Consider the following 27778-nt stretch of genomic DNA (forward strand, 5'->3'; position numbering starts at 1 on the left):
GCCCTCTGTGGTCACTCAGGGAAGGTACGTTTTTTACTGTGGGAAAAGGGCTTGGGGATTCGCAGTAAACTTTCTAAAAATGTATGTAGCCTAAAACAATTCACGACCCTCCTATTAAGCTTTCTTCGAAATAAAAAGGTTTGATCTTCCGTAAAATTATAAATGACCCCCTCCCCCCTGAAGCCCCAGCCGCCCCCCCCCCCCCCCCACATACATTGAAAAACGTACCTTCAAATATGGGTGGGAAAAATAACGAACTATCTAGATGATAAACCATATCTAGCGTACACAAAACAACCACAGGGTACCTCTTTCATCCACTGAATTCCATTTGGAACTTAGAAGTTGATTTTGACAGAAGGTAAGAAAAATGGAGTAAAGTAAACTCTCAAAGCACAAGAGAAAACCAACAAAAAATTCTACTCACACAAGAGATTGTGTCCGGGAATCAAACCTGGATAGCCTTAGTAAGAGGAAAGCGCTCTACCTCACCGCTACGCCAGCTGTGTTTCCCAAACAATCGAAGAAATGAAGAACCAATCAAAACTTAGATTGGAAGGACGCCAAAAAAGTTCATAGAAATTTTGTCAGTTTACAGTTGAGAGAATGGGCGAGTTTTGACTGTTTCGTTTTTCGTCGATACGAAAGCACGCCTAAAAGAAAACTCAAGCTCTAGACATCAAAGGAAAACTCAAAAGGTATACTATATCGTTTTTGTCAACCAGGTTCGATGAAACTTCCGCTTTCAGTATGCAGATGACCATAAAATATCCTTGAAAGCGCTTCTGAAACCGATGAAATACACCTTTTGCCATTCATTAACAGAAAATGTACATTCATTTGTGCCAATAGTTGTATCAATAACGTGTAATGTACTTTCATCAACACCACAAGTAACATCATTAGCGCGGATCAACTTTCAATAACGACAATTGAATATGCGTGTACATTCATAGGCAGCAATGGACAATCAATAGCGCGTTTGTTCATTCATATGCGCGGAATGTATTTTCTTGTGCGCGAAATTCAACTTCAATAACACCAAATGACAGACAATTGCATTTATGGACAATCATTTACCCAAAAGTGAAAATTCATTAGTGCTATTAGCATAATCATTGACAATCTATAACGCGCTTGGACAATCATGAGGGTCAACGTTATATTCTATAGCGTGGTTCGACAAACATTTGCATGATTCGAATAAACAATAAGAGAAATAAAACAATCATTAGCGATTTTTTAAAAAACTATTTTAGCCTTCAATTTCTTCGCCATTTATACATCGTGGCAAATACGTTTGCATATATCTGAACCACTGATCACATTTAGCGATAGTGATGGTTGCCACATTTCTCTGGAACCCTTCCATTAGCAACTGCTTTCTGTAGAGACCTAGAGCAATCCCTTGTCGTCTTGCCTCAGCCCAATAGTTCGTATGTTGTTGGATCTCTGGACGGCTGATGTCGGCTTTAATTGCTGCTTTAAGTGAGCTAATTGCTATTCTCCTACGCAGCCGCTATTATGGAGGCAGTTTCCTGAGTTTTTTATATGTATTAAAGTGATTAAAAAAAAACCGCTAATGATTGTTTTATTTCTCTTATTGTTTATTCGAATCATGCAAATGTTTGTCGAACCACGCTATAGAATATAACGTTGACCCTCATGATTGTCCAAGCGCGTTATAGATTGTCAATGATTATGCTAATAGCACTAATGAATTTTCACTTTTGGGTAAATGATTGTCCATAAATGCAATTGTTTGTCATTTGGTGTTATTGAAGTTGAATTTCGCGCACAAGAAAATACATTCCGCGCATATCGAGCGCTTTATTTCACATGGCGTGCAGACGTCTTTACTGTCGCTCTGTATTTTTGCTCAATTTTATTGCTCTATGGCTTATCTTTTCATATGAATATGGAACTAATGGATTCAACGAAGTCTTATCTAGCAATAATTTGTCTTTTGGTGGAGATTCCGTGAAGATTGAAGTAAGAAATTTCCATTCTTGTTCGTGGAACCACAAACGCCTAATAATTCGTATAGCACGTGGGAAAGGTTACTTCTCTTCTCGAATTAAGTACCATTCAAATTCTGTCTCTGGATTCCATCTAATTCGTCTATTTATCAGTGGAGATATATGTTTAAATCCTGGTCCTGATAAATGTCAGACTTGTGGTCGAACCATCGCTAAAAACCACCGAGTTCTGAGTTGTGATATTTGCAACCGTTCACACCATATCAAGTGTCAAGCATTTACTCCTAAGGATTTTCTGAGGCTGAAAAATAGCTCTGAAGGCAATTGGACCTGTCCAACATGTATCTCTGATGTTTTACCCTTCATTGATAATCCTTTTAACGATAGTTTTAATGATAATCAGAGTGAAGACAAGAACAACAAGTCCTTTAATGGCCAGGAAGCCGGAGAAGATTCTATCGAATGGTATGAATCTAATGTCAACAATTATTATAAATACAACTTGAAACTGGCTCATATTAATATCAATGGACTGTTGAATAAACTGGACGAAGTCAAAGTCATTCTCAACCGTAAATTATTTGATGTATTCTTTATTAGTGAGACTAAAATCGACAAGACCGTATCAGATTCCAAACTCAAACATCCTGGTTATCGCTTATTGCGACGAGACCGTAAAAAAGGTGGTGGTGGTTTATTGGCATACGTACGTGACGATTTGGTCGCTTACAGAAGACATAAAATCGAACCTGATGATTTGGAGTGCATGTGCTTGGATTTAAAGGACTCTACCAACTCTCGATTTATTGTGCTTGCCTGTTACAGATCTCCAGGTAAATGCAAAATATCTGACTTTATCCAATCTTTATCTACGACTGCTGAGGAGATTTTTAGATTACGAAATGAGATTCTTATAGTGGGAGACTTAAATATGGACATGTATGAAAACGAGCTGGATGGAAGAAAACCTAATAAAACACTGGTTGAGTTCTGCAGAAAGTTTTGCTTTGTTAACCAAATATCCGAACCGACTCGAGTTACTGAAAAATCCAAAACATTGATTGACGTCATTTTGTCTAGTCATGCTGAGCGCTATGCAACTAGTGGCACCTTACCTCTCGGAATCAGTGACCATGACCTTATTTATATTATCAGAAAATGCAAATTACCGAGACCTAAACCTCGCACTATTGAATATCGCAGCTTCAAGAACTTTAAAGAAGAGGATTTTATTTCTGCTCTGCAAAACGTTCCATGGCATACTGCGTTTAGTTACGACGATGCTGATGAAATCTGGGATCATTGGTCAAAACTTTATAAAGACATACTGGATTTACACGCTCCCTTAAAGAAGAAGCAAATAAGATCTGACCAATTACCATGGATAACGCCTGAAATATCGCGTGAGATATCTCGTCGCAATCGTCTTTTTAAACAACACAAGAAAAATCCAACAGTCAACTCCTGGGAGTTGTATCGTAAACAACGGAATAAAGTTAGATCTCTCAAACGTAAAGAAACAAAGGCCTTTTGTTATAAAGCCTCAAATAATATAAAGAATCCTGGTGAGTTTTGGAAGAAGATGAGACCCTTGATGCCCAACAGTAAATCTTCTGGTTCAAACAAAATTCAACTGATTGAAAATAACGCCTTATTATCTGATTCTAAACTTGTAGCTGAAACCTTGAATGATTATTTCATTAATGCTGCTGGTTCATATGATTCTACCTCGAACGATTTTTCTGATCACCCAAGCATACGTCGTATTGGAATGAAGAACTGTGATCTCAACTTTGATTTTCACATGGTAGATGAACCGTATATAAAGGATATTTTGGATAAACTTAACCCCAAAAAGTCAGTTGGTATTGACAAGATATCTCCTAAAGTCCTCAAGTTCTCGTCAACAATTTTATCTTGCGAAATTACACGTCTCATCAATTGTTTCATTTGCAGTCAGTCATGTCCTCTGGAATGGAAATCTAGTAATGTGACACCGATTCATAAAAGATCGGACGAAACTGATAAAACTAACTATCGTCCAATTTCCATTTTATCGACCATTTCCAAAATCTACGAGAAAGTTTTATATGATCAAATATATACTGCTATTTCTCCTCATTTTTCTAACAACTTGTCTGGATTTTTAAAGGGACATTCCTGTTGTACAGCTCTAATTAAAATAATTGATGATTGGCGTGCAAGTTTAGATGATAGGAAAGGAATTGTTACCATAGCAGTAGATCTCAGCAAAGCCTTTGATTCCATCAACCATAATTTGCTTATTGCAAAGCTTAAAGCCTACGGCTTTAACACAGATGCAATTCTTCTTATGAAAGCCTATCTCCTTGGTCGCCGCCAAAGAGTTCGGGTTGACAACGTATTTTCTGAGTGGCAACCAATAACAGCTGGAGTACCTCAAGGATCCTTACTTGGACCGCTTCTGTTCAACATCTTTGTGAATGACTTGAATGACTTCATCTCTACAGTATCTCTACGTATGTATGCTGATGACACTACTGAATACTATGCTGACTACTCTCCTATGGTACTAAACTATACTATCAACAAGGAACTTAACTCCATCAAGGAGTGGGTTACTAGTAACCATCTGTCAATCAACACTGTAAAGACTCAAGCTCTCGTCATCGGAACGAACACTTACAAGTACAATCTTCTATTGGGTGATAATCCTGTGAAAATCAAGGACTCTTTAAAGATACTTGGCGTTACCATTGACTCAAAATTAACTTTTGAGGAACATTTAAATGTCCAGCTTAATAAGGCTTATGCTAAGACAAACGCTTTACGTAGAATAAGACGTTTAGTTCCAGCGCATGTTATGATTCAATTATATAGGGCTTTTATTTTGCCTCATCTTGAGTATTGTAGCCCTGTGCTGGTGGGAATATCTAAGTCACTCTCAAATAAATTAGAAGAAGCCAATTATTATATTCTTAGAACTTTATTAGGCCTATCTAAATCTAATTCTTATGACAGCATTCTTAAATCAATTAATATGCGTACCGTAGAACATAGGAGATATTTCCAAGTTTTAGTCTTACTTTTTAAATGCATCAAAGGGAATGGCCCTAGATATATTAATGACTTTTTCAAATTTCGTACAGTTAAGTATAATTTAAGAGGCTCTGGTACTAAACTTGAGCAATATTCATTTAACAGTAAATGGCATCTTAATTCTTTTGTATCCATAGCTAGTCATCTTTGGAACAATTTACCATCTAATGCGAGAAATGCTGTTAACGTAAATAGCTTTAAGAATATCATACGTAAATTAGACTTCATACCTTTTATATATCGTTAGATAAATTTTTATTTATCATATATTGGATATATATATATATATATATTTTCTTATTTCCTTTATTAACTTCCCATTGTAAATAGATATTTATCATTTCATATTTTATATTTATTGCATATATACATATATATATTATATTTTATATCACTTTAATTTAGGTTATTTCTTAATAGATTAGTGCACGTGCGCATTTTAAACGAGTATGTGAAATGCTCCTAGGCGTTATGTGGATAAATAAACTATTATTATTATTATTATTATTATTATTATGAATGTACAAACGCGCTATTGATTGTCCATTGATGCCTATGAATGTACACGCATATTCAATTGTCGTTATTGAAAGTTGATCCGCCCTAATGATGTTACTTGTGGTGTTGATGAAAGTACATTACACGTTATTGATACAACTATTGGCACAAATGAATGTACATTTTCTGTTAATGAATGGCAAAAGGTGTACTTCTTTAGACATTTTGCCCGGCTTTTGTTTGAAATCATTAGAAAAAGTACATACTTTACAGTTAAAATAGTACAGTCTTAAAGGCCGTGTGATCTTTTAAGATCAAACTGCTTTTTGCGAATTTGTGGATACTTAAATGCCCTTTCTGTGTATTACACAGAGATCAAAATATTAATTCGTTCGATTTAAAAATCCATTAAAGATCACCTAACCCCTGATAGGATACTTTCAGTATTGATTAAAGTCTTAAAGGCTGCGTGATCTTTCAAGATCAAACTGCTTTAGCGAACTCGTGGATATTATTCTGTGAATATGGAGATCAAATATTAATTCACTCGATTTAAATGTCCATAGATCAATTTTACTGGTAAGATGGATAATCGACGTTATATTTTCCAGGCTTGTATCTTACTGTTAGCTCATACTTATGTAGACTCATGATCATCTCAGTTCTGCAGGCGCAAAGGACTGCCGCTTGATAAAGATTCTTGAGTAGGATGTTCTCAAGAACCTTATGTACTATTTGTATTATTTTGTACCTTCAAATATGGGTGGGAAAAATAACGAACTATCTAGATTATAAATCATCTAGCGTACACAAAACAACCACAGGGTGCCTCTTTCATCCACTGAATTCCATTTAGAGCTTAGAAGTTGATTTTGGCGTAGGGACGAAAAAGGGAGTAAAATAAACTCTCAAAGCACAGGAGAAAACCAACAAACAATTCTACTGACACACGAGATTGTGTCCGCGGGGAATCAAACGTGGATAGCCTTGGTAAGAGGAAAGCGCTCTACCTCACCGCTACGCCAGCTGTGTTTCCCAAACAATAGAAGAAACGAAGGACCAATCAAAACTTAGATTGGAAGGACGCCAAAAAAGTTCATAGAAATTTTGTCAGTTTACAGTTGAGAGAATGGGCGAGTTTTGACTGTTTCGTTTTTCGTCGATACGAAAGCACGCCTAAACGAAAACTCAAGCTCTAGACATCAAAGGAAAACTCAAAAGGTATACTATATCATTTTTGTCAACCAGGTTCGATGAAACTTCCGCTTTCAGTATGCAGATGACCATAAAATATCCTTGAAAGCGCTTCTGAAACCGATGAAATACTTCTTTAGACATTTTGCCCGGCTTTTGTTTGAAATCATTAGAAAAAGTACATACTTTACAGTTAAAATAGTACAGTCTTAAAGGCTGTGTGATCTTTCAAGATCAAACTGCTTTAGCGAACTCGTGGATATTATTCTGTGAATACGGAGATCAAATATTGATTCGCTCGATTTAAATGTCCATAGATCAATTTTACTGGTAAGATGGATAATCGACGTTGTATTTTCCAGGCTTGTATCTTACTGTTAGCTCATACTTATGTAGACTCATGATCATCTCTGTTCTGCAGGCGCAAAGGACTGCCGCTTGATAAAGATTCTTGAGTAGGATGTTCTCAAGAACCTTATGTACTATTTGTATTATTTTGTACCTTCAAATATGGGTGGGAAAAATAACGAACTATCTAGATTATAAATCATCTAGCGTACACAAAACAACCACAGGGTGCCTCTTTCATCCACTGAATTCCATTTAGAGCTTAGAAGTTGATTTTGGCGTAGGGACGAAAAAGGGAGTAAAATAAACTCTCAAAGCACAGGAGAAAACCAACAAACAATTCTACTGACACACGAGATTGTGTCCGCGGGGAATCAAACGTGGATAGCCTTGGTAAGAGGAAAGCGCTCTAACTCACCGCTACGCCAGCTGTGTTTCCCAAACAATAGAAGAAACGAAGGACCAATCAAAACTTAGATTGGAAGGACGCCAAAAAAGTTCATAGAAATTTTGTCAGTTTACAGTTGAGAGAATGGGCGAGTTTTGACTGTTTCGTTTTTCGTCGATACGAAAGCACGCCTAAACGAAAACTCAAGCTCTAGACATCAAAGGAAAACTCAAAAGGTATACTATATCATTTTTGTCAACCAGGTTCGATGAAACTTCCGCTTTGATCAGTATGCAGATGACCATAAAATATCCTTGAAAGCGCTTCTGAATCCGATGAAATACTTCTTTAGACATTTTGGCCTGTTTTTCTTTGAAATCATTAGAAAAAGTACATATTTTACAGGTTGAGATAGTACCCCTAGCGACCAGTGTGCATTCAACTCTTAATAGCACAAAACCTTTTAATCGAAACCTCAACAAAGTATACATTTTCTGAATGCTGGATAAATGTAGAAACTATTCCTTTTTTCTTTTTTGTAAAATAAATTCATCCTTTTAAGTTAGAGCGAATTATTCAAATTTTCACCTAGGCATCTTCGCGGAGTTCGATGACAGCCGGTAATCATCGGAAACCAATGGTTATTAACTTTCCAGGATCACAAGACATCACTTGTCAAAGTCGGCGGTGTGTCTCCGATTTTCGATTAGTTACCCCGTTGCTTTTTTATACGCTCCTAAAGTTATGACGCTTCTATATTAGCTGTATCCGAACCAAAATCCACGATAACTTTGGAAATAAACAAAAAGTCAAAAATCGGAGACACCTTTTTGAAGAACAGCTATCCAACATGACTTCCTCAAAACTTCAGTGAAATCGGTTAAATTCCCTTTGACAACGAACTCAAAATGTACGTGTATCACTTCCGAGAAAAGCGCAAAATTGTTTTTCAAGCCAAGAAGTGCCTTTGTTGACATAAAGTATTCAGAAGATCGAATCACTTTATCATGTCGCTATTATTCAAGTTCAGACATTTTGTTCGCCTAACTAAAGAGAAAAGCAAGCAAGCAGCAGGAAATCAAAACGAAGGTCCAAGGTAAAACAACAGTGGCTGATAGAGACGTAGCGACGACAAGTGATGTCAACGATAAATCGAAAACTATTAAAGCTAAAAAGTCGTTTTTCGTTTATTTCTCGAAAATCATTTTTGGAAAATGATAGCTTATCGTGCATTCTCTCACAAAATGTAAAAACCAAAAAATCAATCTTTCACAGCAATCTTGGGGTACCCTGATACCTTAAAATGAAACTGCTTTTTGCGAATTTGTGGATACTTAAATGCCCTTTCTGTGTATTACACAGAGATCAAAATATTAATTCGTTCGATTTAAAAATCCATTAAAGTGCACCTAACCCCTGATAGGATACTTTCAGTATTGATTAAAGTCTTAAAGGCTGCGTGATCTTTCAAGATCAAACTGCTTTAGCGAACTCGTGGATATTATTCTGTGAATACGGAGATCAAATATTAATTCGCTCGATTTAAATGTCCATAGATCAATTTTACTGGTAAGATGGATAATCGACGTTATATTTTCCAGGCTTGTATCTTACTGTTAGCTCATACTTATGTAGACTCATGATCATCTCAGTTCTGCAGGCGCAAAGGACTGGCGCTTGATAAAGATTCTTGAGTAGGATGTTCTCAAGAAGCTTATGTACTATTTGTATTATTTTGTACCTTCAAATATGGGTGGGAAAAATAACAAACTATCTAGATTATAAACCATCTAGCGTACACAAAACAACCACAGGGTGCCCCTTCATTCACTGAATGCCATTTAGAGCTTAGAAGTTGATTTTGGCGTAGGGACGAAAAAGGGAGTAAAATAAACTCTCAAAGCACAGGAGAAAACCAACAAACAGTTCTACTGACACACGAGATTGTGTCCGGGAATCAAACGTGGATAGCCTTGGTAAGAGGAAAGCGCTCTACCTCACCGCTACGCCAGCTGTGTTTCCCAAACAATAGAAGAAACGAAGGACCAATCAAAACTTAGATTGGAAGGACGCCAAAAAAGTTCATAGAAATTTTGTCAGTTTACAGTTGAGAGAATGGGCGAGTTTTGACTGTTTCGTTTTTCGTCGATACGAAAGCACGCCTAAAAGAAAACTCAAGCTCTAGACATCAAAGGAAAACTCAAAAGGTATACTATATCACTGAGATGATCATAAGTCTACAGAGGTATTACCTAACAGTAAGATACAAGCCTGGAAAAGACATGCAACTTGCACACACACTAAGCCGTTCCGCACACCTTCCTTATTGATGATCTAGAAGTCAGTGAAGTATCTCTAACAGCACATCTTCCAGTGTCAAAACAAAAAAGTATGAGAAGTTTCAGCAATCAACAGCAGATGATACAGGTTTTTTTGATGATACAGTTGTACAGTCACTAATAATGCAGTACTGGAAGGATGACTGTGATTTGCGAGTCCCGACCAGACCAACACTCAGGGTCTTAAAATAACTGAGAAGGCGCTGTCTTTGTAATTACACATCTGTGTTACACCTTCACCTGGCTCGGATGACCACGTTTAAGGCGGTGCCTAATCAACTAGAAACCTTAAAAGAGGACACCATGCGAAGTTTGAGGGGGGAAATGGGAAACGCAATCATTTGCGAACGTCCTCAAGATTAGGATTTCCAAATACCAGCTGAAATTGACACACAACTGAATATGTTTTGAATAATTGCCTTCATTCATTTTTAACAATGCTTTAGTGAAAGAGAATTCTTTTTCAGGTAAAATACTAAATTTTAGTACTTTTAAGTATTAAAAGTATTTTAAATTTCGCAAAATCCCCCCCCCCCCCCCCAAAAAGAAAATCTTTCAACCCCCCCCCCTCCCCCCAACGAACTAATTAGTCTAGAAAGCGTTACTAATCGATTCGTCATTTTTCGTCAGATTGACTGGAAATATCTTCAGCAGTTGGTTCGTTTACATTGACGATGGCAGAAGCAAATAATACTCCTGGTTGTTCTGATGCAACCTGCCAAGTATACTCTATTTTGAATAACACTCCAAGACATCATAAAGTTCTTTCAGATGTATTACATAGATCTCAGTTTTGTGAGGCTTTCTTTCATGTACCTGAAGGATCGGACTGGAATACCGAAATGCAATGCTTGGATAAGAGAAGTTGTAGAGTCAAAAAATCAGGAAAAAAGGATGAAAACTCCGAACAAAAACAACCGACATTTGTTGTGAGTTTCGTTGTACTTAAAATAGGGAATGATGAAAAATACAAGGCGCTGTTTGAAAACTGTGAGCAACAAAAACCTACGAAGCATGCAGAGGAATTTTTCATTGATGAACTAGGTGATGCACTAGCTCCAGGATTGGCCTCTTTAACCGTCAAAGAGGAGCGTAAAGTTATGAAAATGTACATAACTTTGCTGCCATGCCATTATTCAACAGAAGACTGCCAAAGGAGCTGCACTGAAAAACTGATCGAATTCTATGAGAAAGATCTTAAAAAACTGCACATTGATTTCATAGTGAAACCAACCTTCATTTCCAAGGTGAGTATTAGGAGATGCAAAACCAAATTATTCGTTTGCTTAGCTATATTCATTTCCCTTACGGATTGATTCTAATCTGTTTATGTCATTCATAAATCTATGTAGCTTTTACGTTTTTACGTATTTCCTTGTCCAATTCTGTTCACAAAATTCGCTAAAATACAGAGACAACGGGAGGCGGTGGAACTGCATGGCTATAGCCCCCACACTTCTTGCTAAAAGCAACTAAATTTTTCAGCCCCCTGCCCCACTAGCGTTTTACATGGCTAGTCTATTTTATTTTTCAGTCTTAGCCCCGCCCCCTTTTTAGGGTGCTCCGCGGTCAGGCCTCGAAATAAGGACAAAATGTCAGTTCAACAATTACAACAACAACAACACCACACAACAACAAAACATGTAGGAAAAGGAGCGGCCTCCTGGGCCAGGGTTCGAACTCTCAGCCTCGGGGCCTAGAATCTGACGCTCTGACCAAAAGATGGACGAAAAGTACTATTCATATCTGGTTGGAATCGATAGACCTTTTCGGGTTGGGCGTAATGTTTTTCCCATTTCAGACTACGGTTATTCACTTGAGAATAAGATTCTTTGTTTGCGATGTATCCATATTCATGTGTCTTCTAATGCGCAACCGCTAAACAAAGAAATAATACTCTAGGGAATGACACGTGGTCTGAAATGGGAAAACATTACGTCCAAGCCGAAAAGGTCTATTGCTTCTGAATTCAGTTTAATCGATGCTTGCTTTCTAGATTTCCTACTTTTTTTTTGTTAATCAAATCTAGATCTTATCTCAGTTAATGACGAATAGGGTAGGGTAGGATAGTTATAGTCTTACCTAGATTTCTATTATGTATTAGCATAAACCTACTAGCATACTATCCCGAATCCTGCAATCTGATTGGTTAACGTACTCACCATCTATCCTGTGATAGATAGCGAGTAGCGAAAAATCAACAAATGCATGGTCAAGTTTCGGCTAAATCTCGGTCACCGCATTAGCATATGCCATGGAAAAACCTTCATAACTACAAGAAGCTGCACTCAAACTATGAATTTTTATTATCTATGAGTCAAATAGTCTATTTCTATCTATTGACTCATAGAAAACTCGACCTCGTAGTCTAATTGTTAAATATTTTTTGGTTTATATTTAGGGGTATTTGGATCCTAGATTATCAGTAGGGTGGGGTGGGGTGGTTATTTAGCAATTATTCGCCGAAGGCAAAGTGAATATCGGGGAATATTTACCGAGACGCGAGTCTTCGAGCGGCGAGGTAAATATTCTCCATAGTTCACTGAGCCTGAGGCGAATAACTGTTTTAGCATATACCAACTTGTGTACAGAGTAACTTATTTTTATATACAATAATTCAATAAAAACAAACAAACAGAAACTTTTACTCTTTTTTGCGTGACAAATTCACGCAAACCTTTTAGCAAAACTTTTAGCAAAACTTTTAGGCCATTCTTCGTTGCCTTTTTAGTTTTGATAGGAATGGCATTTACTTTCATTTTTTCGATTTCCTCATCGAAAATTGTAGCAAAACGATTGCCGGCAGATGCCATTTTGTTGCCGACTCAATATTCCGAGATTCAGAGGTGAATATCGTACAATATTCACCCCAATTAACCAATGAGCGCGCGCGTTCTTAGGAAGTACACAAGTTGGTATATGCTAAAGTCTTATATAGATTTCTATACTTATGCAATATTTTTAGATCTAGATTTTTATATATGTAATATTAAGATTTTAATGTAGCACGTGCGCGTTCTAACGAGTTCTTATTGTGAGCTCTTTATGACTACGTGAATAAATAAATTACTTACTTGCTAAATTACTTACATGACGAATAATGCATTGTGCAAATCGTATTATCTTTAAGGCTTATCAGTCAGTAACTATGACTGAGGACAAAATCGATGAAAAGACTAAGAAAGAAATCAATAATGCGAAGGAAGGTCTAAGAAATCTCTTCAAGAAAGGCATTCAAGTTCAAGCAATGGAGGAGGAGGACTGGACTTTTCTAAAGGATCACTTGTGTCCTTCAATCGAGCTGTTTCTTGGTTCAACTTACAAAGAAAGTGAGAGGAAGAAGTTGGATGACTTCATTCGTGAATTTTTAGAGGTAAGTACATTACCATCAAGCAATAATTTATACACAAGTTTAATTTAGCTTAGAAAATGCATTAATAATTCATGAAGGAAACACAATAGGAATCATGACCATGAAGGTGATTTTATATCTGATATAGATTCGTCTTCATTTGCATAAACTTTAACTTGGATTTTCTCTATCAAACTTGGTTCATTTCGTAAAGAATTCTGTACCATATGAGAACATAAATCATGAGTTTTCTAAGCCGTTTAATAAACTACCCGATAAAACACTCCTGCTCGTTTTTTAAACAGTACTTAAAATGGAACCCCATTAATTTATGGACACGAGGAGATAGGAAATCTTTTTTATTTTCGAAATTATTTTGTATTTTTTAACCTCTATATCTCAGTGAAAAGCATTAAAAATGCGAGATGTTTGAGCACAAGGAGTAAATTTATTATACAAAGAGCGCTTTTTGAAAACGAATACATATAACGGCTTTTTGCATAACGAATTATCGTACCCCGACACTCTCGTACCCAGACCCTACTTATTAGTCAAATAGTTGCAGTGGAAATACAAGTCAAAAACTTGTGGCGAAATTTTCAAATAAAACTATACATTATTTATTTATATATTTATTTTTTGACTGTGAAAAACTCACGAATTATTTCATTGGTTCTTAAAACGTAATGCATGGCACAAATCTGTCAAAATTATGTCATTGGAAGCTGGTCTTTACTATAAAAACGTTATTCATGGCACAAATTATGTCATTGGAACCCGGTCTTTTGATTCTCAAAACGTTATGCATTGCACAAATCTGTCAAAATTAATAGTTACAAAAATTATTTGTAACCATCATCACCATTATCATCAATACCACCACAATCACCATTACCACTATTGATCATCGCCATCATCATCACCACCACAATCACCATCATTACCATTATCATCATTACCACCACAATCACCATTACCACTATTGATCATCATCATCATCATCATCATCATCATCGCCACTACCACAATCTCTACCACCACCACCACCATTATCATCCTGTTTATTTTAATGTGAAAATTTCGTAGTTTTCTGTTCTTTTTTTTTAAATGCAAATGCCTATCATAACTTTCTTCCAGCAGCTAAACACAACAACCTGTAGTTGTAAGAACATGTGTGTCCAAAGAGATGGCAAGAAAAAAAAGGGTTGTCCTTGTAAAACCGCAGACAAACCCTGCCATGAAGCCTGCAAATGTGGAATATCTACAAAATCATGCAAAAACAAGGCCTAATATAATAATGTAATAGAGACAGTTGATTTTATATCGCTTCTTTTAGATATCAAGGTAGTACATTTGTAAAGTTAGGACAATCTCGTATCCAGAGTCGCCAAATGCTTTCTTGAATTGCGTTCGGACGCCATTCAAATACCATGTTACCCTGGACACATACCACTAATATGAGCCAATAGCTCACTATGTTACCCTGGACACATGCCACTAAGAGTCCATAGCTCACTATGTTACCCTGGACACATACCACTAAGAGTCAATAGCTCACTATGTTGCCCTGGACACATACCACTAAGAGTCCATAGCTCACTATGTTACCCTGGACACATAAAACTAAGAGTCACTAGCTCACTATGTTACCCTGGACACATACCACTAAGAGTCACTAGCTCACTATTACCCTGGACACATACCACTAAGAGTCAATAGCTCACTATGTTGCCCTGGACACATACCACTAAGAGTCAATAGCTCACTATGTTACCCTGGACACATACCACTAAGAGTCACTAGCTCACTATGTTGCCCTGGACACATACCACTAAGAGTCAATAGCTCACTATGTTGCCCTGGACACATAGCACTAAGAGTCCATAGCTCACTATGTTACCCTGGACACATAAAACTAAGAGTCACTAGCTCACTATGTTACCCTGGACACATACCACTAAGAGTCACTAGCTCACTATGTTACCCTGGACACATACCACTAAGAGTCAATAGCTCACTATGTTGCCCTGGATACATACCACTAAGAGTCAATATCTCTCTATGTTACCCTGGAACCAAACCACTAAGAGTCAATAGCTCACTATGTTGCCCTGGAGCCTGGACACATACCACTAAGAGTCAATAGCTCACTATGTTTCCCTGGACACATACCACTAAGAGTCAATAGCTCACTATGTTTCCCTGGACACATACCACTTAGAGTCAATATCTCACTATGTTACCCTGAACACATACCACTAAGAGTCCATAGCTCACTATGTTACCCTGAACACATAAAACTAAGAGTCAATATCTCACTATGTTACCCTGAACACATACCACTAAAAGTCAATAGCTTAGCCTGGACACATACCACTAAGAGTCAATATCTCTCTATGTTACCCTGGACACATACCACTAAGAGTCAATATCTCACTATGTTACCCTGGACACATACCACTAAGAGTCAATATCTCTCTATGTTACCCTGGACACATACCACTAAGAGTCAATATCTCACTGTTACCCTGGACACATACCACTAAGAGTCAATATCTCTCTATGTTACCCTGGACACATACCACTTAGAGTCAATACCTCTCTATGTTACCCTGGACACATACCACTAAGAGTCAATATCTTAGCCTGGACACATACCACTAAGAGTCAATATCTCACTATGTTACCCTGGACAAATACCACTAAGAGTCAATATCTCACTATGTTACCCTGGACACATGTCACTAAGAGTCAATATCTCTCTATGTTACCCTGGACATATACCACTAAGAGTCACGATAATACGATAGTTCATAACTGATAGAGTTAAAGAATTGTAAATCTTTTTAATAAGTTAAAATAAAATTCCCTTGGTAAATATTATATCGTATGTCAATGAGTTTTGTAAAGTGTTTTAATAGTTAGAGGCGCGGTACTTTGTTTCTGGACGAATCACTGTGATTTACTATCATTGAGCAACTACTGCATAATCGTTTTTGTACCAACCCCTATCCCCTAAGGTACAGATCTCAACTGTTTTTCTTCTTCTTGTTTCTAACGATTTCATTAGGATTGCCGGTTCATAACAATGAGCTTTAAAAAAGCCTCGATCACTAGGAGGGGCGTATCAAGGAATCCCATCATGGAATGGATGTCCTCACCAAATCTTCCTACCTCTTCTTCTCCCTGTGTTTACACCCTGTGTCTGTTATGTAGAATATACAATATAAACGTTTTCTTTGTGAAGGAACGTAGTGACTAAGCACAGAAAGAATTTCCTTAAGGGCTCCCTGTGTTATGCAAATTATCTTGGAATTTAAAAAATATATTGCGATAAGATAACCGTGATGCAATAGGGTCCCTTTAAACAAATATCTTTTATTGACTTAGCTGGATTTCCGTAGTAATAGAACGCAAGGCATGCTGGACATCTGGGCAGATCTGGTGAATCTCGTGAGCGGAAGCGTCCAGTAGAGGTTGAAGCAAGTCATTCATTTCTTGTAGAACGGAAACAGACTAGGGGAAAAAGGAAAAAAAGAAATGCATACGCTGGTACTAATTTTCCGCGGACTGGAAAAATTTAAAAAACCAAATGGAACGACTTTTTGTTCCTTGGTACAGCGATAGAAACATTTTGGAATCTACAGAGCACCCGAAAAGCATGAGAAATGTCCTAAGTGTGCCTCTCTCATGCTCTAAAGCTCTCAACGTGTTCATATTAAATAAGTACAAAGACGTGTGCACGTTTTACATTCCTTTCATGAAAAGTGTGATTTGAATAGGAAGATACGAGATTGTTAACAGTCACTCTTTTCCCTCCTAACTCAGTCGAGTCGAGTTTTCCCCTAAATTGGTTGCGGGGGGCCTGGAGACGAGTTCGTAGTGGAACGCAGGGAGAGGAAAAGCCCAACTCCCCGCGCGACCAAAACAGGTAAAAAACCCGACTCGACATAGTTACCGGTAAAAGGGAAAAGATGGATTGTTAACAGTTTAGAAGATACAAGGACTACAATGAATGAAGTACAACCTCACCTGCTGGGATATCTTCAGTTGCAGCGTATTGGACGCTTGGTTTACATCTGTAACTGAACGAAGCTTGTCTGAAAGAAATTGATACATAATTACCATGGTGATCTTCCATTATGTATACCGATCCACGGTTTTTCCACCCACTAACCCCCTCCCCCCATCCAATTTTACTACTGGGTATTGGTGAGAGTAGATTTTGTATTAATCTGAAGCAGCAGTTTATACGACACGGTCACGGTCCAAAATGGACGACATCCTTTCAACCAAACACAGCTAGAGAAAGCACTGCTAATCCAAAAATACTTGAACATGGTACCTTCACGGGTATTTGATTGGACGATACTGTGACATGTAGTCTGTGTCGCACACCCCCTTAGAACATCGCGTTTTGATCACGTGACATCCGTACCGCGAATTTATCAAAGTCGTACTAAATTTGCTGTAAACTAATCAGTAGTGACTCACTTTGTAACAAGTCCGTAAGTCCACTCGGTGCCAAACAAGTGCCGCGCTTCAAGATCTCGTGGAGTTTCTGAGAATACGCCATAGTCATTTGACCAACATCTGCTACATCTAAAAGAGACTAAACAAATACAGAAACATTCAAAGTAACGCTAAAATTACTAAGCATTATACAGTGCATACCATATATCCGTGACAAACTTTGTAAGAAATTGCACAAATTAGTAAGTTCAGTAAACTTCTGTAAATCGTAAACCTACAAAACTTTGCACTAATTTGTACACTTTAGTTAGTTAGCTTTTTCACAGATATATGGTATGCACTCTATGTAATGGATCTTCTCTTCAATGTTGGGAACGGAAATACATCACAACTCAACTTCAAAGCAAAGTTCCTCTCGTGTACGCGGTTGTACGAATGATGGAAAGCACTATCCGATGGATAAATCCTTATTCAGTGGATAAATCGATGCTGTTATCCAATAATTTATCCACTGGATAAGATTTATCCGTCGGATAGCGCTATCCACCCATCGTACAACCGGGCCCTGGAAGTCAACAAATTCTCAATCTCTTACTTGATTATTTTCCTTATCTGCTCTTGCTGGGGTGAAAGTCCTGCTCAGCTCTTCGTAAATCAAGTTTTGCAGGGTTTTATTTAAAGTGATTAAATATTCCAGCTGTGCAGCCGCGCTGTGAAGCATATACCAGGCCTCTGCCACGTAAGAGGAGGTCTGGAGAAATCAAGAATCAGTACATATAAGGTGGAATTGATAAAATCCTGTTCATTTATCAGAGCAACTGCTGTGGAAATTTTCATAGAATGATTTTACTTCGACCGTGAAAGAATAGAATACTTAATAGAGAGTAGTAGACACAAATTACATTGTTTTCTTTTGTTTTACTTTGACTGTTAAGGTCAATAATTATACACTTTTGTTTCACGGGCCAAATAAATTCACTCTAGCTTTCCACTAAGCCAATCACAGTGTGCGCAATACTACTGAAGGCTAATGGACACACTACTGAAGGGTAATGGACACACTACTGAAGGGTAATGGACACACTACTGAAGGCTAATGGACACACTACTGAAGGCTAATGGACACACTACTGAAGGCTAATGGACACCCACTGAAGGCTAATGGACACACTACTGAAGGCTAATGGACACACTACTGAAGGCTAATGGACACACTACTGAAGGCTAATGGACACACTACTGAAGGCTAATGGACACACTACTGAAGGCTAATGGACACACTACTGAAGGCTAATCGACACACTACTGAAGGCTAATCGACACACTACTGAAGTTTGATGTATAGAGGACTGAACGAGTTCTAGTCAAAACGTGACAAATTCGATTCTGAAAATGATTAATAATCCCATCTGATTAAAGATGGTGATGAAATCACAGAATGATGAGGATGACTGATGATGTAGTTATGATGAAATGGGATGTTGATGATGACAAGAATGATGATGACCATGATAGTGATGACACATAGATGATAGTGACATGACAGGATGACATAAGGATGATGGTGATGACATTACAGGATGATGGTGATGACATTACAAAATGATGAAGATGACCGATGATGAGTACGATAAAATGGGATGCTGATGATGACAAGGCACAATGTGTATGGCTGATGCCTGATAATGATGATTTCAATGTCGACTGACAATAAAATCAAGATAAACAAATAACTATTTCAACTAACCTGACACATAAGTGCCCTGACCAGCAACCAACGATATGCACTAACAAGATCCCCATCATGCTTTGCGCTCTCGATACGATGGTTGACGTGGACGAGGCTCATCTTCAGGTTCGCTCCTTTGCAAGGGTCGCTATTGTCCTGGGGCCCGCAAGCTCTTGCGAAGAGTGAAGCCTACAAGAACCACAAAATATTTGACATGTTTTGGCGACCATTGTATCATATTACGAGTATTGTTTGTCTACACAGGTTTACTTACTGTGGATTGCGAAGAAAAGACGTTTTGGTAATAGGTTATAGGACTAGGTGTGTAGAACCGGTGATACCTAGAAAAAACAATGATGATGATGATGATGATGATCATCATCATCATCATTATCATCATCATCAATTAGCCCACCACCATCACCACTGGAAAAAAACTTCACTTCATAATTAGGGTGTCCATTATAATCATAATCTTCAACATCATCACCATCATCACTACAGAATGATCATTATCATCGCAATAACTAAACCCACGACTACCACCACCACTGGAAAACATATCATCACCATCATCATTATAACCATAACCATTAACATCACCATCATCACTTCACCATGATCATCATCATCACTACACCCACCACCACCACCACCACCACCACTGGAAAACACATCATCACCATCATCATTATAACCATAACCATTAACATCCTCACCACCACCATCGTTTGTATTGCTTAGCTCTATATTCATCTTCAGATAACCTTATAATACACTTCTCATGATTTTATGCAACACCTGACCTACCCAATAAACTGGCCCTCGATATAATGCAGCAAAAAAGATTTCTTGACAAGAACGAGTCTCCAGTCCATTTGAACATAAGCCTGAAGTAAAAATACACAATAGGAAGTCCATGTGGAATCCTTTTTCTGCAGCTGAAGTGCACGCATGCGCAATTAGTTTTCGCTACCGAAATGAACACATGCACGGGTCCGCATGCACAAGTCTTTTTCTGATGTTGGGATGCAAACATGTGCAATAGGACGTTTCCATGATGGCCTCATTTGACTCCTACTACCAGAATACCTTGCACACTTTCCCTTGTCCAGTTAATAAGCAGCAAATTTCTTACTATTCTCATGAATAAATAGAAATTTAAAGAACTAAGGAAGAAAATTTTTCAAGCATCCGGCTTTGTAGCTGGAGTCAAATGACGCCATCATGCAAACATCCTATTCTTTCTCTTTTCTTCTTTCTTGCCTTTTTGGGATTGCCAATCCCTAGCAACGTCGAAAGGCTATTGATATTATTTCCAAAGTTCTTATTCATTAGCCTTACAGAAAAAGTATTTCACAGACAGGATGTCTTACCTTCATATAAACGGGCTTCTTTTGCTTGACGGTTGAAGAGAGCTGAGCGATGAAAGAACTTTTTTTCTGGACAATGTCGGATAAACTACGCTGAACATCACCCAGAAACAAACCTGATAAGAGAACACATGGTGGGTGAGATGAAAAAGCAGGAAGTGAAGTGAAGGGAAGGGAAGGGAAGGGAAGGGAAGGGAAGGGAAGGGAAGGGAAGGGAAGGGAAGGGAAGGAAAGGGGAGGGAAGGAAAGGGGAGGGAAGTGAAGTGAAGTGAAGTGAAGTGAAGTGAAGTGAAGTGAAGTGAAGTGAAGTGAAGTGAAGTGAAGTGAAGTGAAGTGAAGTGAAGTGAAGTGAAGTGAAGTGAAGTGAAGTGAAGTGAAGTGAAGTGAAGTGAAGTGAAGTAAAAAAAGGATAAAATTCCAGCCAGGAAATCTATTAGAAAAACGGAAGACATAGTGACTGAAAAGCCATGCATCTTACCAACGAATAACACAGAGGACTCTTCTGCAAATCCCGCTAGATGGTCGTACACTAAAATAAGGGAAATAAGACAAAAGATATTAAATAAGAAATTATTTAGTCATGCTTGCAGCAACAGCATGAGCTACATATGCAGACTCTTTTCTTTCTTCCGGTCTGTTAGAGAGGAGCTGCTAAGATTCTGCATATGATTCAGAGTGGAATAGTTCATTTTCTTATTCACATCTGATACCGCTGTGTTCTATGACTACAGACTCATTTGTACAATTTTAGCTTCGTTAATAAGTGAGCTATTTACAGATACTATTAATTCAACTTGCACATTCTTTACATTACGGTTGACTTTTGCAAATGATTTGCTTTTGAATGAAGCTAAAAAGCTAAAAATGTACACAAGCCTGTAGACATAAAACACAGAGGTGTTTACTGAACGAGAAAAGGGACTATTACTTCTGTTTCTCAACCAACATATTAAAGTTTTATTAATGAAAACTGGAAATCTATCTTTAGATAGAAGTAAAAATCTACAATCCACAATCCTTGGAGACCAAGTCCTCGGTGTATTTACCAAGCCATCGCTTCCCCCAAATTCCTTGCATCTTTTTATAAGGTTCATGTCTATTTTTTGGGACGTTTCGAAGCAGCATCGGTGTTGTTCTTTAGCTTTACTAACCGTAAGGGCGTTGTTGTAGTCATTACAAAACTTACCAAGCTTGGTAAAATGATTGATAGTGTCTGTTTTGATGTGGGATGGTCCTTGTAATAAGTAATGCTCCTCTAGCTCAACCTCGTGGAAGTATGGCATGAAGTGTCCATAAAGAGGGCTAAAGCCAGTCAGCGCAACACCAACAGTAGCCTATTGACAATGAAACATCAGTAAGAACTACTAGATTCCTGCAAAAAAAATCATTAATTAAGGAAAACCCCCACATCGCAGAACTCGAGCAAGAGGTGTAAAGGAAAGTGGCATTTCATTAGCTTAAAACATCACACCATTGCCAGCAACGTTGTAGGTCATGTTCACGGAAGAAAATTGTTGTGTGCATCTGTTGCATGGTGCAATTTTGTTGTTCCGCACAACGTTGCACTGTGTCCGTGCCTTAAATCATGTATTCCAGGAAGCTACAGCCCGGGAGAAGTTTGTTACTGAAGATCAAATGAATGTTACCTTGATTCCTTGATCCGTGACTCGAGCGCCGACTTCATTGTGAACTACTTTCGTCTTGATCAGCAGCTCACTGTAGTGTTTGCTGTCAAGAGCGCACAAGCTGCTTATCATCCCTGTAAGATAAACAAATCAACACTCCTAAAACAACATGTTTCTTGGACGTGGAATATCTGCTGGAAATGCATTCACGTGGATTCAGCTCCTACATCTACCAATCGCATTGCTCTGGGAGCCAATCTGATAGTCAACTTCATAGTATTGGGTACCCTGTGGTGATACCTACCATACGCCTCACAACCAGGAAATCCACACAGGTAATGTTTGGCATCGACGAGCTGTGCCGAGCCAGGTAGAAGCCTAGAAACTAGTTTTTCACGTCTTTCTCCAAACATTTCCTTGCTATCAAAACAAAACACATCAATTAATAATTTGCAACTACTTACTCATTTTGAAGGAATATTGGTACATCGTTGCTTAATTTATTGAACTGGGCTCTCTGTGGTGAGCATGATTACCTGACAGAAGCAACGCGAAGATGAGAGACTAATCTTGGATAAGGGTTTGGAGGGAGGCAACTGCTACTTAACAGTTGACCTAAGAACCCTTCAAACGTCTGATCCAGTCTGGTCTCCACAAAATACTGAAAGATAAGACCAAAGTATGAGATGAGGATGAGATTCACAAACGAGGAATACAACGTTGGTCGAGAGTCATTAGTTGAACCACATATATTTACTGTAATAAACTAACATGAAAACCGTGCTTGGGCTCCCTGTGCAGGCATCCCAGCCACTTTTTAGACAAATTTGATAGGATAAATATAGGGGAAATACAGAATTTTTCCCCAAAAATATATGCACTTTAAAGGAGCTAAGATAGCTTTTCGGTGGTGTAACCAGGGATCGGGAGGGTGTACAGACAATGATTTATTTGCAGAACTAGTAAGCCTTAAAGAAACAGAACAAAAAAATAAAAAGGGCCATTTTATTTCCTTCGCCAAATATGCTAAACAGTGTAAAATATAAATGAATCACTCAGCAGTTGTCCTATTTATAGGAAATATAGGAGGTTTTCTTTAAATATAGGCTCTTTATAGGATCCTATACAAATTATAGGAAATATAGGATATATAGGAGGTCTGGGATGTCTGCCTGTGCTCAAACGCTGCAATTTTGTGACGAGGAGATTAGGCAATCTCACAATAAAACTTGAAACTATAATCAAGGCTGTGCTTTGTTCTCATCAAGTTTTTTCCAAGATTGGTGTAGTTAAATTATTAAAGACAACTGCAAACCTTGAGAATGACAGCTTGAGAAGCGATCGCTGCCGGTGCACGAATTTTCTCTTCTGCGTCCTTGACGTTTAAGTCTGATAAAAAGAATCACAATTTAATTGCTGCACATAATAATAATGATAATAATGTACTGATAATAGTGATAATAATGTACTAATAATAGTGATAATAAGTTGTAGATTGCACATCCTTGTATATGGTAGGATAGGAACTCCCTTATTCTTGTGTTGCCTATTATTTGGCAATTTCTCAATAAGAATCTAGAAGATATATCTTACAAATGTATGCAGTCTTGGAAACTTATGTATCAAATGCTTTGCACGTTTATGATCTGTGTCTGGATCGAATATATTTTCTCGATTTTGCTTGGTGCAGAGTGGAAGCCCTTTGAAATCGGTAACACATCAGGAACAAGGCGTTTTTAGTCAGTTTTGGAAAGATTTTTTGAAAAGGTTTTAATCCACTATCTATTACTTACACGTTTTGTCTTGATGCAAGATAGACTGCTGTTCAACGCCATGTTTGAATGTATAATTTGTGAGCAAAGAATGACCACTTGTGTTAATGGGAGAAAAATATTGCTGAAAAATAATCAAACATCCCCTACCATTATCACCAGCAAAATAAAAGTTATATAGCAGACATCTTCAGGAACTTGCGTGATGTTCACTTAATAGAGACACATGTATCACCGTAAAAATAAAAAGGTTGCTACGAATTCTCGTTAAATAATAAATATCCAAAAAGTAAAAAGATCTATAATTATCAACTTAGGGTTCCTGAGTGTATTTTATTGGGGCCCTGTTAGGAAATGTTAGTAATGTTCCGAAATTGAGAAATAGGCCCCACTTGTGAAGACAAAGGATAAAGGAAACCCCCCCCCCCCCCCTTATAGGTTACCTTAAGGGTTGGACAGAAGACAAGAGCATCATCCACCAGACCAAGCATCAGTGTCAAACAGTATTTGTTGATCACTCGTAACTCATCAATAACCTGAAAATAAAAATCCCTTAATACCAGTTGTTTGAAAGGAAATACAGGAAGGACTTTGCTGAGTCTCATACCTGCGTGTTGAGTGGAAGGGTTCCAGTCTCCTCTGAGGAAGATGCGCGAAGGCTTTGTCGGACTGTAATTGCGTTCAGTCTGTCAAGAAGAACTTGACCAGCAACGGCAAATCCAATGCTTCTTTCCTGCCTTTTGTGAAAAGAGAAAAATATTATCTAAAATATGTTTGTAAGATGACAATTGTTACGTATCCCTTGAGGGACGGGGAAGATTTTAAAAATGGGGTGGGGGGGGGGGGGGGGGGGGGAAGAATTCATGATGGAACTCAAACTTAAAGAAAATAAGGTGCAATTTTTGTTAAAAGTGGGGGAGGGGGAACTTGGATAGCTGCCCTGGCTCCATCGTCCCTGCCCTCATAGGAAACAATGCTTACAGTTCATTGCAAAGAAGATCTTTGAGGTGTTGACGATACTCCAGATACAAAACTTGTACAGCATACGAATCAGCACTCTGGAAATGCATGTATGATATTGATTAGAATGTGTTGTAATATAGCTCATAGATTATCATTATTTATGGTTGTAAATATCCTTAAACACGTTCGGTTCTTATTGGCGAGATTCGTGGGCAAAGCATTTCCACTCAAATCTCAACTTCAAGACCTACTTTACTTTGCACATCGAGATAATTAGTAATTTTCCAAAGAATTCTGAAATAACGAATAAGAAAGCAATATGGCAAAATAACCAGAAACTTGAGTCTTGAGATGTGCCTGCATTATTTTCTCACCACCAAATATTCCAGACATGCACAGTAAGGTTTTCTTTTATAGTATGAATTATTGTGACTTTATTAAGCATTTCATTAATTTTTTTACCTCTTGTTTAGTGAATCTGGACACAACACTTTGTAAGAATGTATTCTCTTCAATAAGCAAGTACATCTTGTATAATGTACTCTGCAAAAGTCGGTAGGCCTCAACAAGACCGTTTTCTGCTTGGTCTTGATCTCTAAAGAAGAAGAAACAAAAACAAATTACAGCAACTACTGACCACTGGCCTAGTGGGTTGCGGGAGATGTAACCGCACTCACCTGTTGAAAAGTAACAGCAAAATAACATTATGAAGAACGACAAACAAGTTCTCGTGGCCAGGAAATGATGCTATGTTTTGCAGCAGGCGTTTCCTTTCAAAAGAATCAAAAAATCAATCGACTGCTTTGGCGTAATGTTTTCCCATTTCAGATGCTTCATTCCTTTGAGTATGATTATTTCGTTTATTCATCACACATGAGATGACACATGAATATGGATACTCCTCAAAGAAAAAATCTTATCCTCAAGAGAATGACACTTGGTTGTAATTAGAAATCATTACGCCCAAGCTTAAAAAGTCTATTAACCTAAGGATTAGTGTAAAGTAATCGGCATGTCCCTTGGGTATTTGATATCTTTACGTAATAACAGTGGGCAGGATGGGGGTGAGATGGGGGTGAGATGGCAATGGTATTCAAAGTCACAACCAGTAAAAGTGAAAGCTCTTTTCACCATCCCTCTTCCCACCGTGCTTTACTACAGCAGTTTATGAATGACTGTGAAAAGCACAGTGCCGTACGGGTGCTGTTCCGTGACCATGATGTTTTATAGGATTTTAATTGGCTAATTTTTTTTATTGCACAATGTGATTGGTCTGGCAGTCATAAATCATTACCTCATCCTTTCTCTTACATGCTCTGCATATGGACCTCCATCATGGTACAGTGAACTTTCCGTGGCCCCTGATGTTCCTCCCAGAGCTGTGCGTGAGGTAGTAGTTGTAGAGGTGATAGATGGCAAAGGGTTTGTATTACTGGTCTTCTTGCCTCTTGTGAAAAATATAGAGCTTCCTGAGAAGATGGTGTAATGTGTTTATTATAGAGGTACAAGCTTTTCGTTTTTTAAATTATGGTTGCTCATGACATAATGTGCAAAATAGAATTTACAGGAAGAAACCCACAACTCCATGCAAAGGAGAAAAGCATCCAGGTATTAAACCTTGGACTAAAGCTGTGAGGGAGATACTATGTCCTAGCTTTCCTAGTATCAGGGCTGATCTCTTGTTACGTGCTGACTATAGTAAGCTGTAGTAATGCAGGCACAGTTTTCATCAATGTAAGGCCAGGAGTAAAGGTAGCTACATGTTGTACTTCCTGTAACAGAGAGAATATCTTGTGCACTGGGTTGTACTTATGAGCAACAATGACTTACAAATGATAATAACATTTGATAATAAATAATTCAATAATATTCATAACATGCATATTCTATATGCATATGCCAACATGCATGCAACATTCATTTTGCAACCCAAACATAGCATTTTGTTGCACAACTTTGCTGCCTGTATTGCTGGCCAACTTTCAGCTCTTCTTTAAGATCAAATTTGAAGTCCTAGCTATGAATTGATTATGTAATGTTGGCACTTACTTTTCGTTGTGCTCGTTGTTGGTTCACGGAACTGTGGAGGTTTTTCTGGTTTTTCAACATTTTCAAACCAGGCAAGATATTTTATCAAAGATGAATGGCTCTTGAAAACACCCTGGTAAGCACTGAAGTAAGGCATTGGAGATTCACTGACTACTCTGAAACATTTTAAAACATGTTGGACTTTTAGTTTAAATAGTTCTAGTAATGGCTATATAAAATGAAGTTTTGTCATGTTGAATGCAACAGGGCTTAAGATAATGGCCAATCAGTCGCTGGTCATGATCACAGGCCAAATTAGTTTTAAAGTAGCTTATTCATACCTCATTTCTGGCTAAATGTTACTGGTCAAAATGACCGGCAAGGGAAAGATTTCACCAGACAAGTCCCAGTTTTGGCATGCCACTGGCCGATATCTGGTCATTATTTTAAGCCATTTTTGTGGTTGTAAATACTTTCGAAAGGTAGGAAGGAAGGAAGGAAGGAATAAAGGAAGGAAGGAAGGAAGGAAGGAAGGAAGGAAGGAGGGAGGGAGGGAGGGAGGGAGGGAGGGAAGGAAGGAAGGAAGAGTACAAGGAGTGAAGGAATGTAATTTTGGCAATTTTTTAATGCTTTTTGTGA

General features: G+C 38.0%; 3 protein-coding genes across 8 annotated transcripts in view; 2 read left to right on the plus strand and 1 right to left on the minus strand.

The window, feature by feature from the left end:
- LOC148910014 (uncharacterized) lies at window positions 1-16059 on the plus strand. 5 transcript variants are annotated; one of them, XM_089032947.1, is made up of 4 exons: window positions 1-24; window positions 10455-11071; window positions 12955-13197; window positions 14314-16059. In XM_089032947.1, the coding sequence occupies exons 2-4, from the start codon at window positions 10499-10501 to the stop codon at window positions 14464-14466; spliced, it is 969 nt and encodes a 322-aa protein (XP_088889073.1). In that variant the 5' UTR covers window positions 1-24; window positions 10455-10498; the 3' UTR covers window positions 14467-16059. The 5 variants fall into 5 exon arrangements, with proteins under 5 accessions (XP_088889073.1, XP_088889072.1, XP_088889071.1 ...); XM_089032946.1 differs by lacking the exon at window positions 1-24 and adding an exon at window positions 289-361; XM_089032945.1 differs by lacking the exon at window positions 1-24 and adding an exon at window positions 7148-7721.
- Window positions 1759-5561, plus strand: LOC148910015 (uncharacterized). The gene is made up of 2 exons (XM_089032923.1): window positions 1759-2444; window positions 2580-5561. The coding sequence occupies exons 1-2, from the start codon at window positions 1840-1842 to the stop codon at window positions 5302-5304; spliced, it is 3330 nt and encodes a 1109-aa protein (XP_088889049.1). The 5' UTR covers window positions 1759-1839; the 3' UTR covers window positions 5305-5561.
- LOC148910016 (uncharacterized) overlaps window positions 15998-27778 on the minus strand; it is a 15593-nt gene continuing 3812 nt past the window's right edge. For both annotated transcript variants that reach the window (XM_089032922.1, XM_089032921.1), the window contains 22 exons: window positions 27161-27315; window positions 26406-26580; window positions 25789-25881; window positions 25574-25706; window positions 25130-25206; window positions 24756-24885; window positions 24592-24684; window positions 24170-24272; window positions 23692-23765; window positions 22913-23037; window positions 22681-22796; window positions 22398-22510; window positions 21938-22085; window positions 21230-21280; window positions 20755-20867; window positions 20189-20268; window positions 19653-19719; window positions 19397-19567; window positions 18245-18400; window positions 17671-17788; window positions 17209-17276; window positions 15998-16692 (listed from right to left, as the gene is read on the minus strand). In XM_089032922.1, the coding sequence (XP_088889048.1) occupies window positions 16555-16692; window positions 17209-17276; window positions 17671-17788; window positions 18245-18400; window positions 19397-19567; window positions 19653-19719; window positions 20189-20268; window positions 20755-20867; window positions 21230-21280; window positions 21938-22085; window positions 22398-22510; window positions 22681-22796; window positions 22913-23037; window positions 23692-23765; window positions 24170-24272; window positions 24592-24684; window positions 24756-24885; window positions 25130-25206; window positions 25574-25706; window positions 25789-25881; window positions 26406-26580; window positions 27161-27315 (2497 nt within the window). In that variant the 3' untranslated portion in view covers window positions 15998-16554. The remainder of the gene's footprint in view (window positions 16693-17208; window positions 17277-17670; window positions 17789-18244; window positions 18401-19396; window positions 19568-19652; window positions 19720-20188; window positions 20269-20754; window positions 20868-21229; window positions 21281-21937; window positions 22086-22397; window positions 22511-22680; window positions 22797-22912; window positions 23038-23691; window positions 23766-24169; window positions 24273-24591; window positions 24685-24755; window positions 24886-25129; window positions 25207-25573; window positions 25707-25788; window positions 25882-26405; window positions 26581-27160; window positions 27316-27778) is intronic.

The sequence above is a fragment of the Actinia tenebrosa genome, unplaced genomic scaffold (assembly GCF_029948245.1).
Source record: "Actinia tenebrosa isolate PJP-AT-01 unplaced genomic scaffold, QUT_ActTen_1.0 PGA_scaffold1__47_contigs__length_23844297, whole genome shotgun sequence".
In the NCBI taxonomy this organism is placed as follows: Eukaryota; Metazoa; Cnidaria; class Anthozoa; order Actiniaria; family Actiniidae; genus Actinia; species Actinia tenebrosa.

Bases quoted from the DNA above. Each gene is read 5' to 3' on its own strand.
- LOC148910015 (XM_089032923.1), top strand. From the start codon at position 1,840: ATGGCGTGCAGACGTCTTTACTGTCGCTCTGTATTTTTGCTCAATTTT. The intron at 2,445-2,579 runs GTATGAATCTAA...ATTCTTTATTAG, and splicing joins GGAGAAGATTCTATCGAATG to TGAGACTAAAATCGACAAGA.
- LOC148910014 (XM_089032947.1), top strand. From the start codon at position 10,499: ATGGCAGAAGCAAATAATACTCCTGGTTGTTCTGATGCAACCTGCCAA. The intron at 11,072-12,954 runs GTGAGTATTAGG...ATTATCTTTAAG, and splicing joins AACCAACCTTCATTTCCAAG to GCTTATCAGTCAGTAACTAT. The intron at 13,198-14,313 runs GTAAGTACATTA...ACTTTCTTCCAG, and splicing joins TCATTCGTGAATTTTTAGAG to CAGCTAAACACAACAACCTG.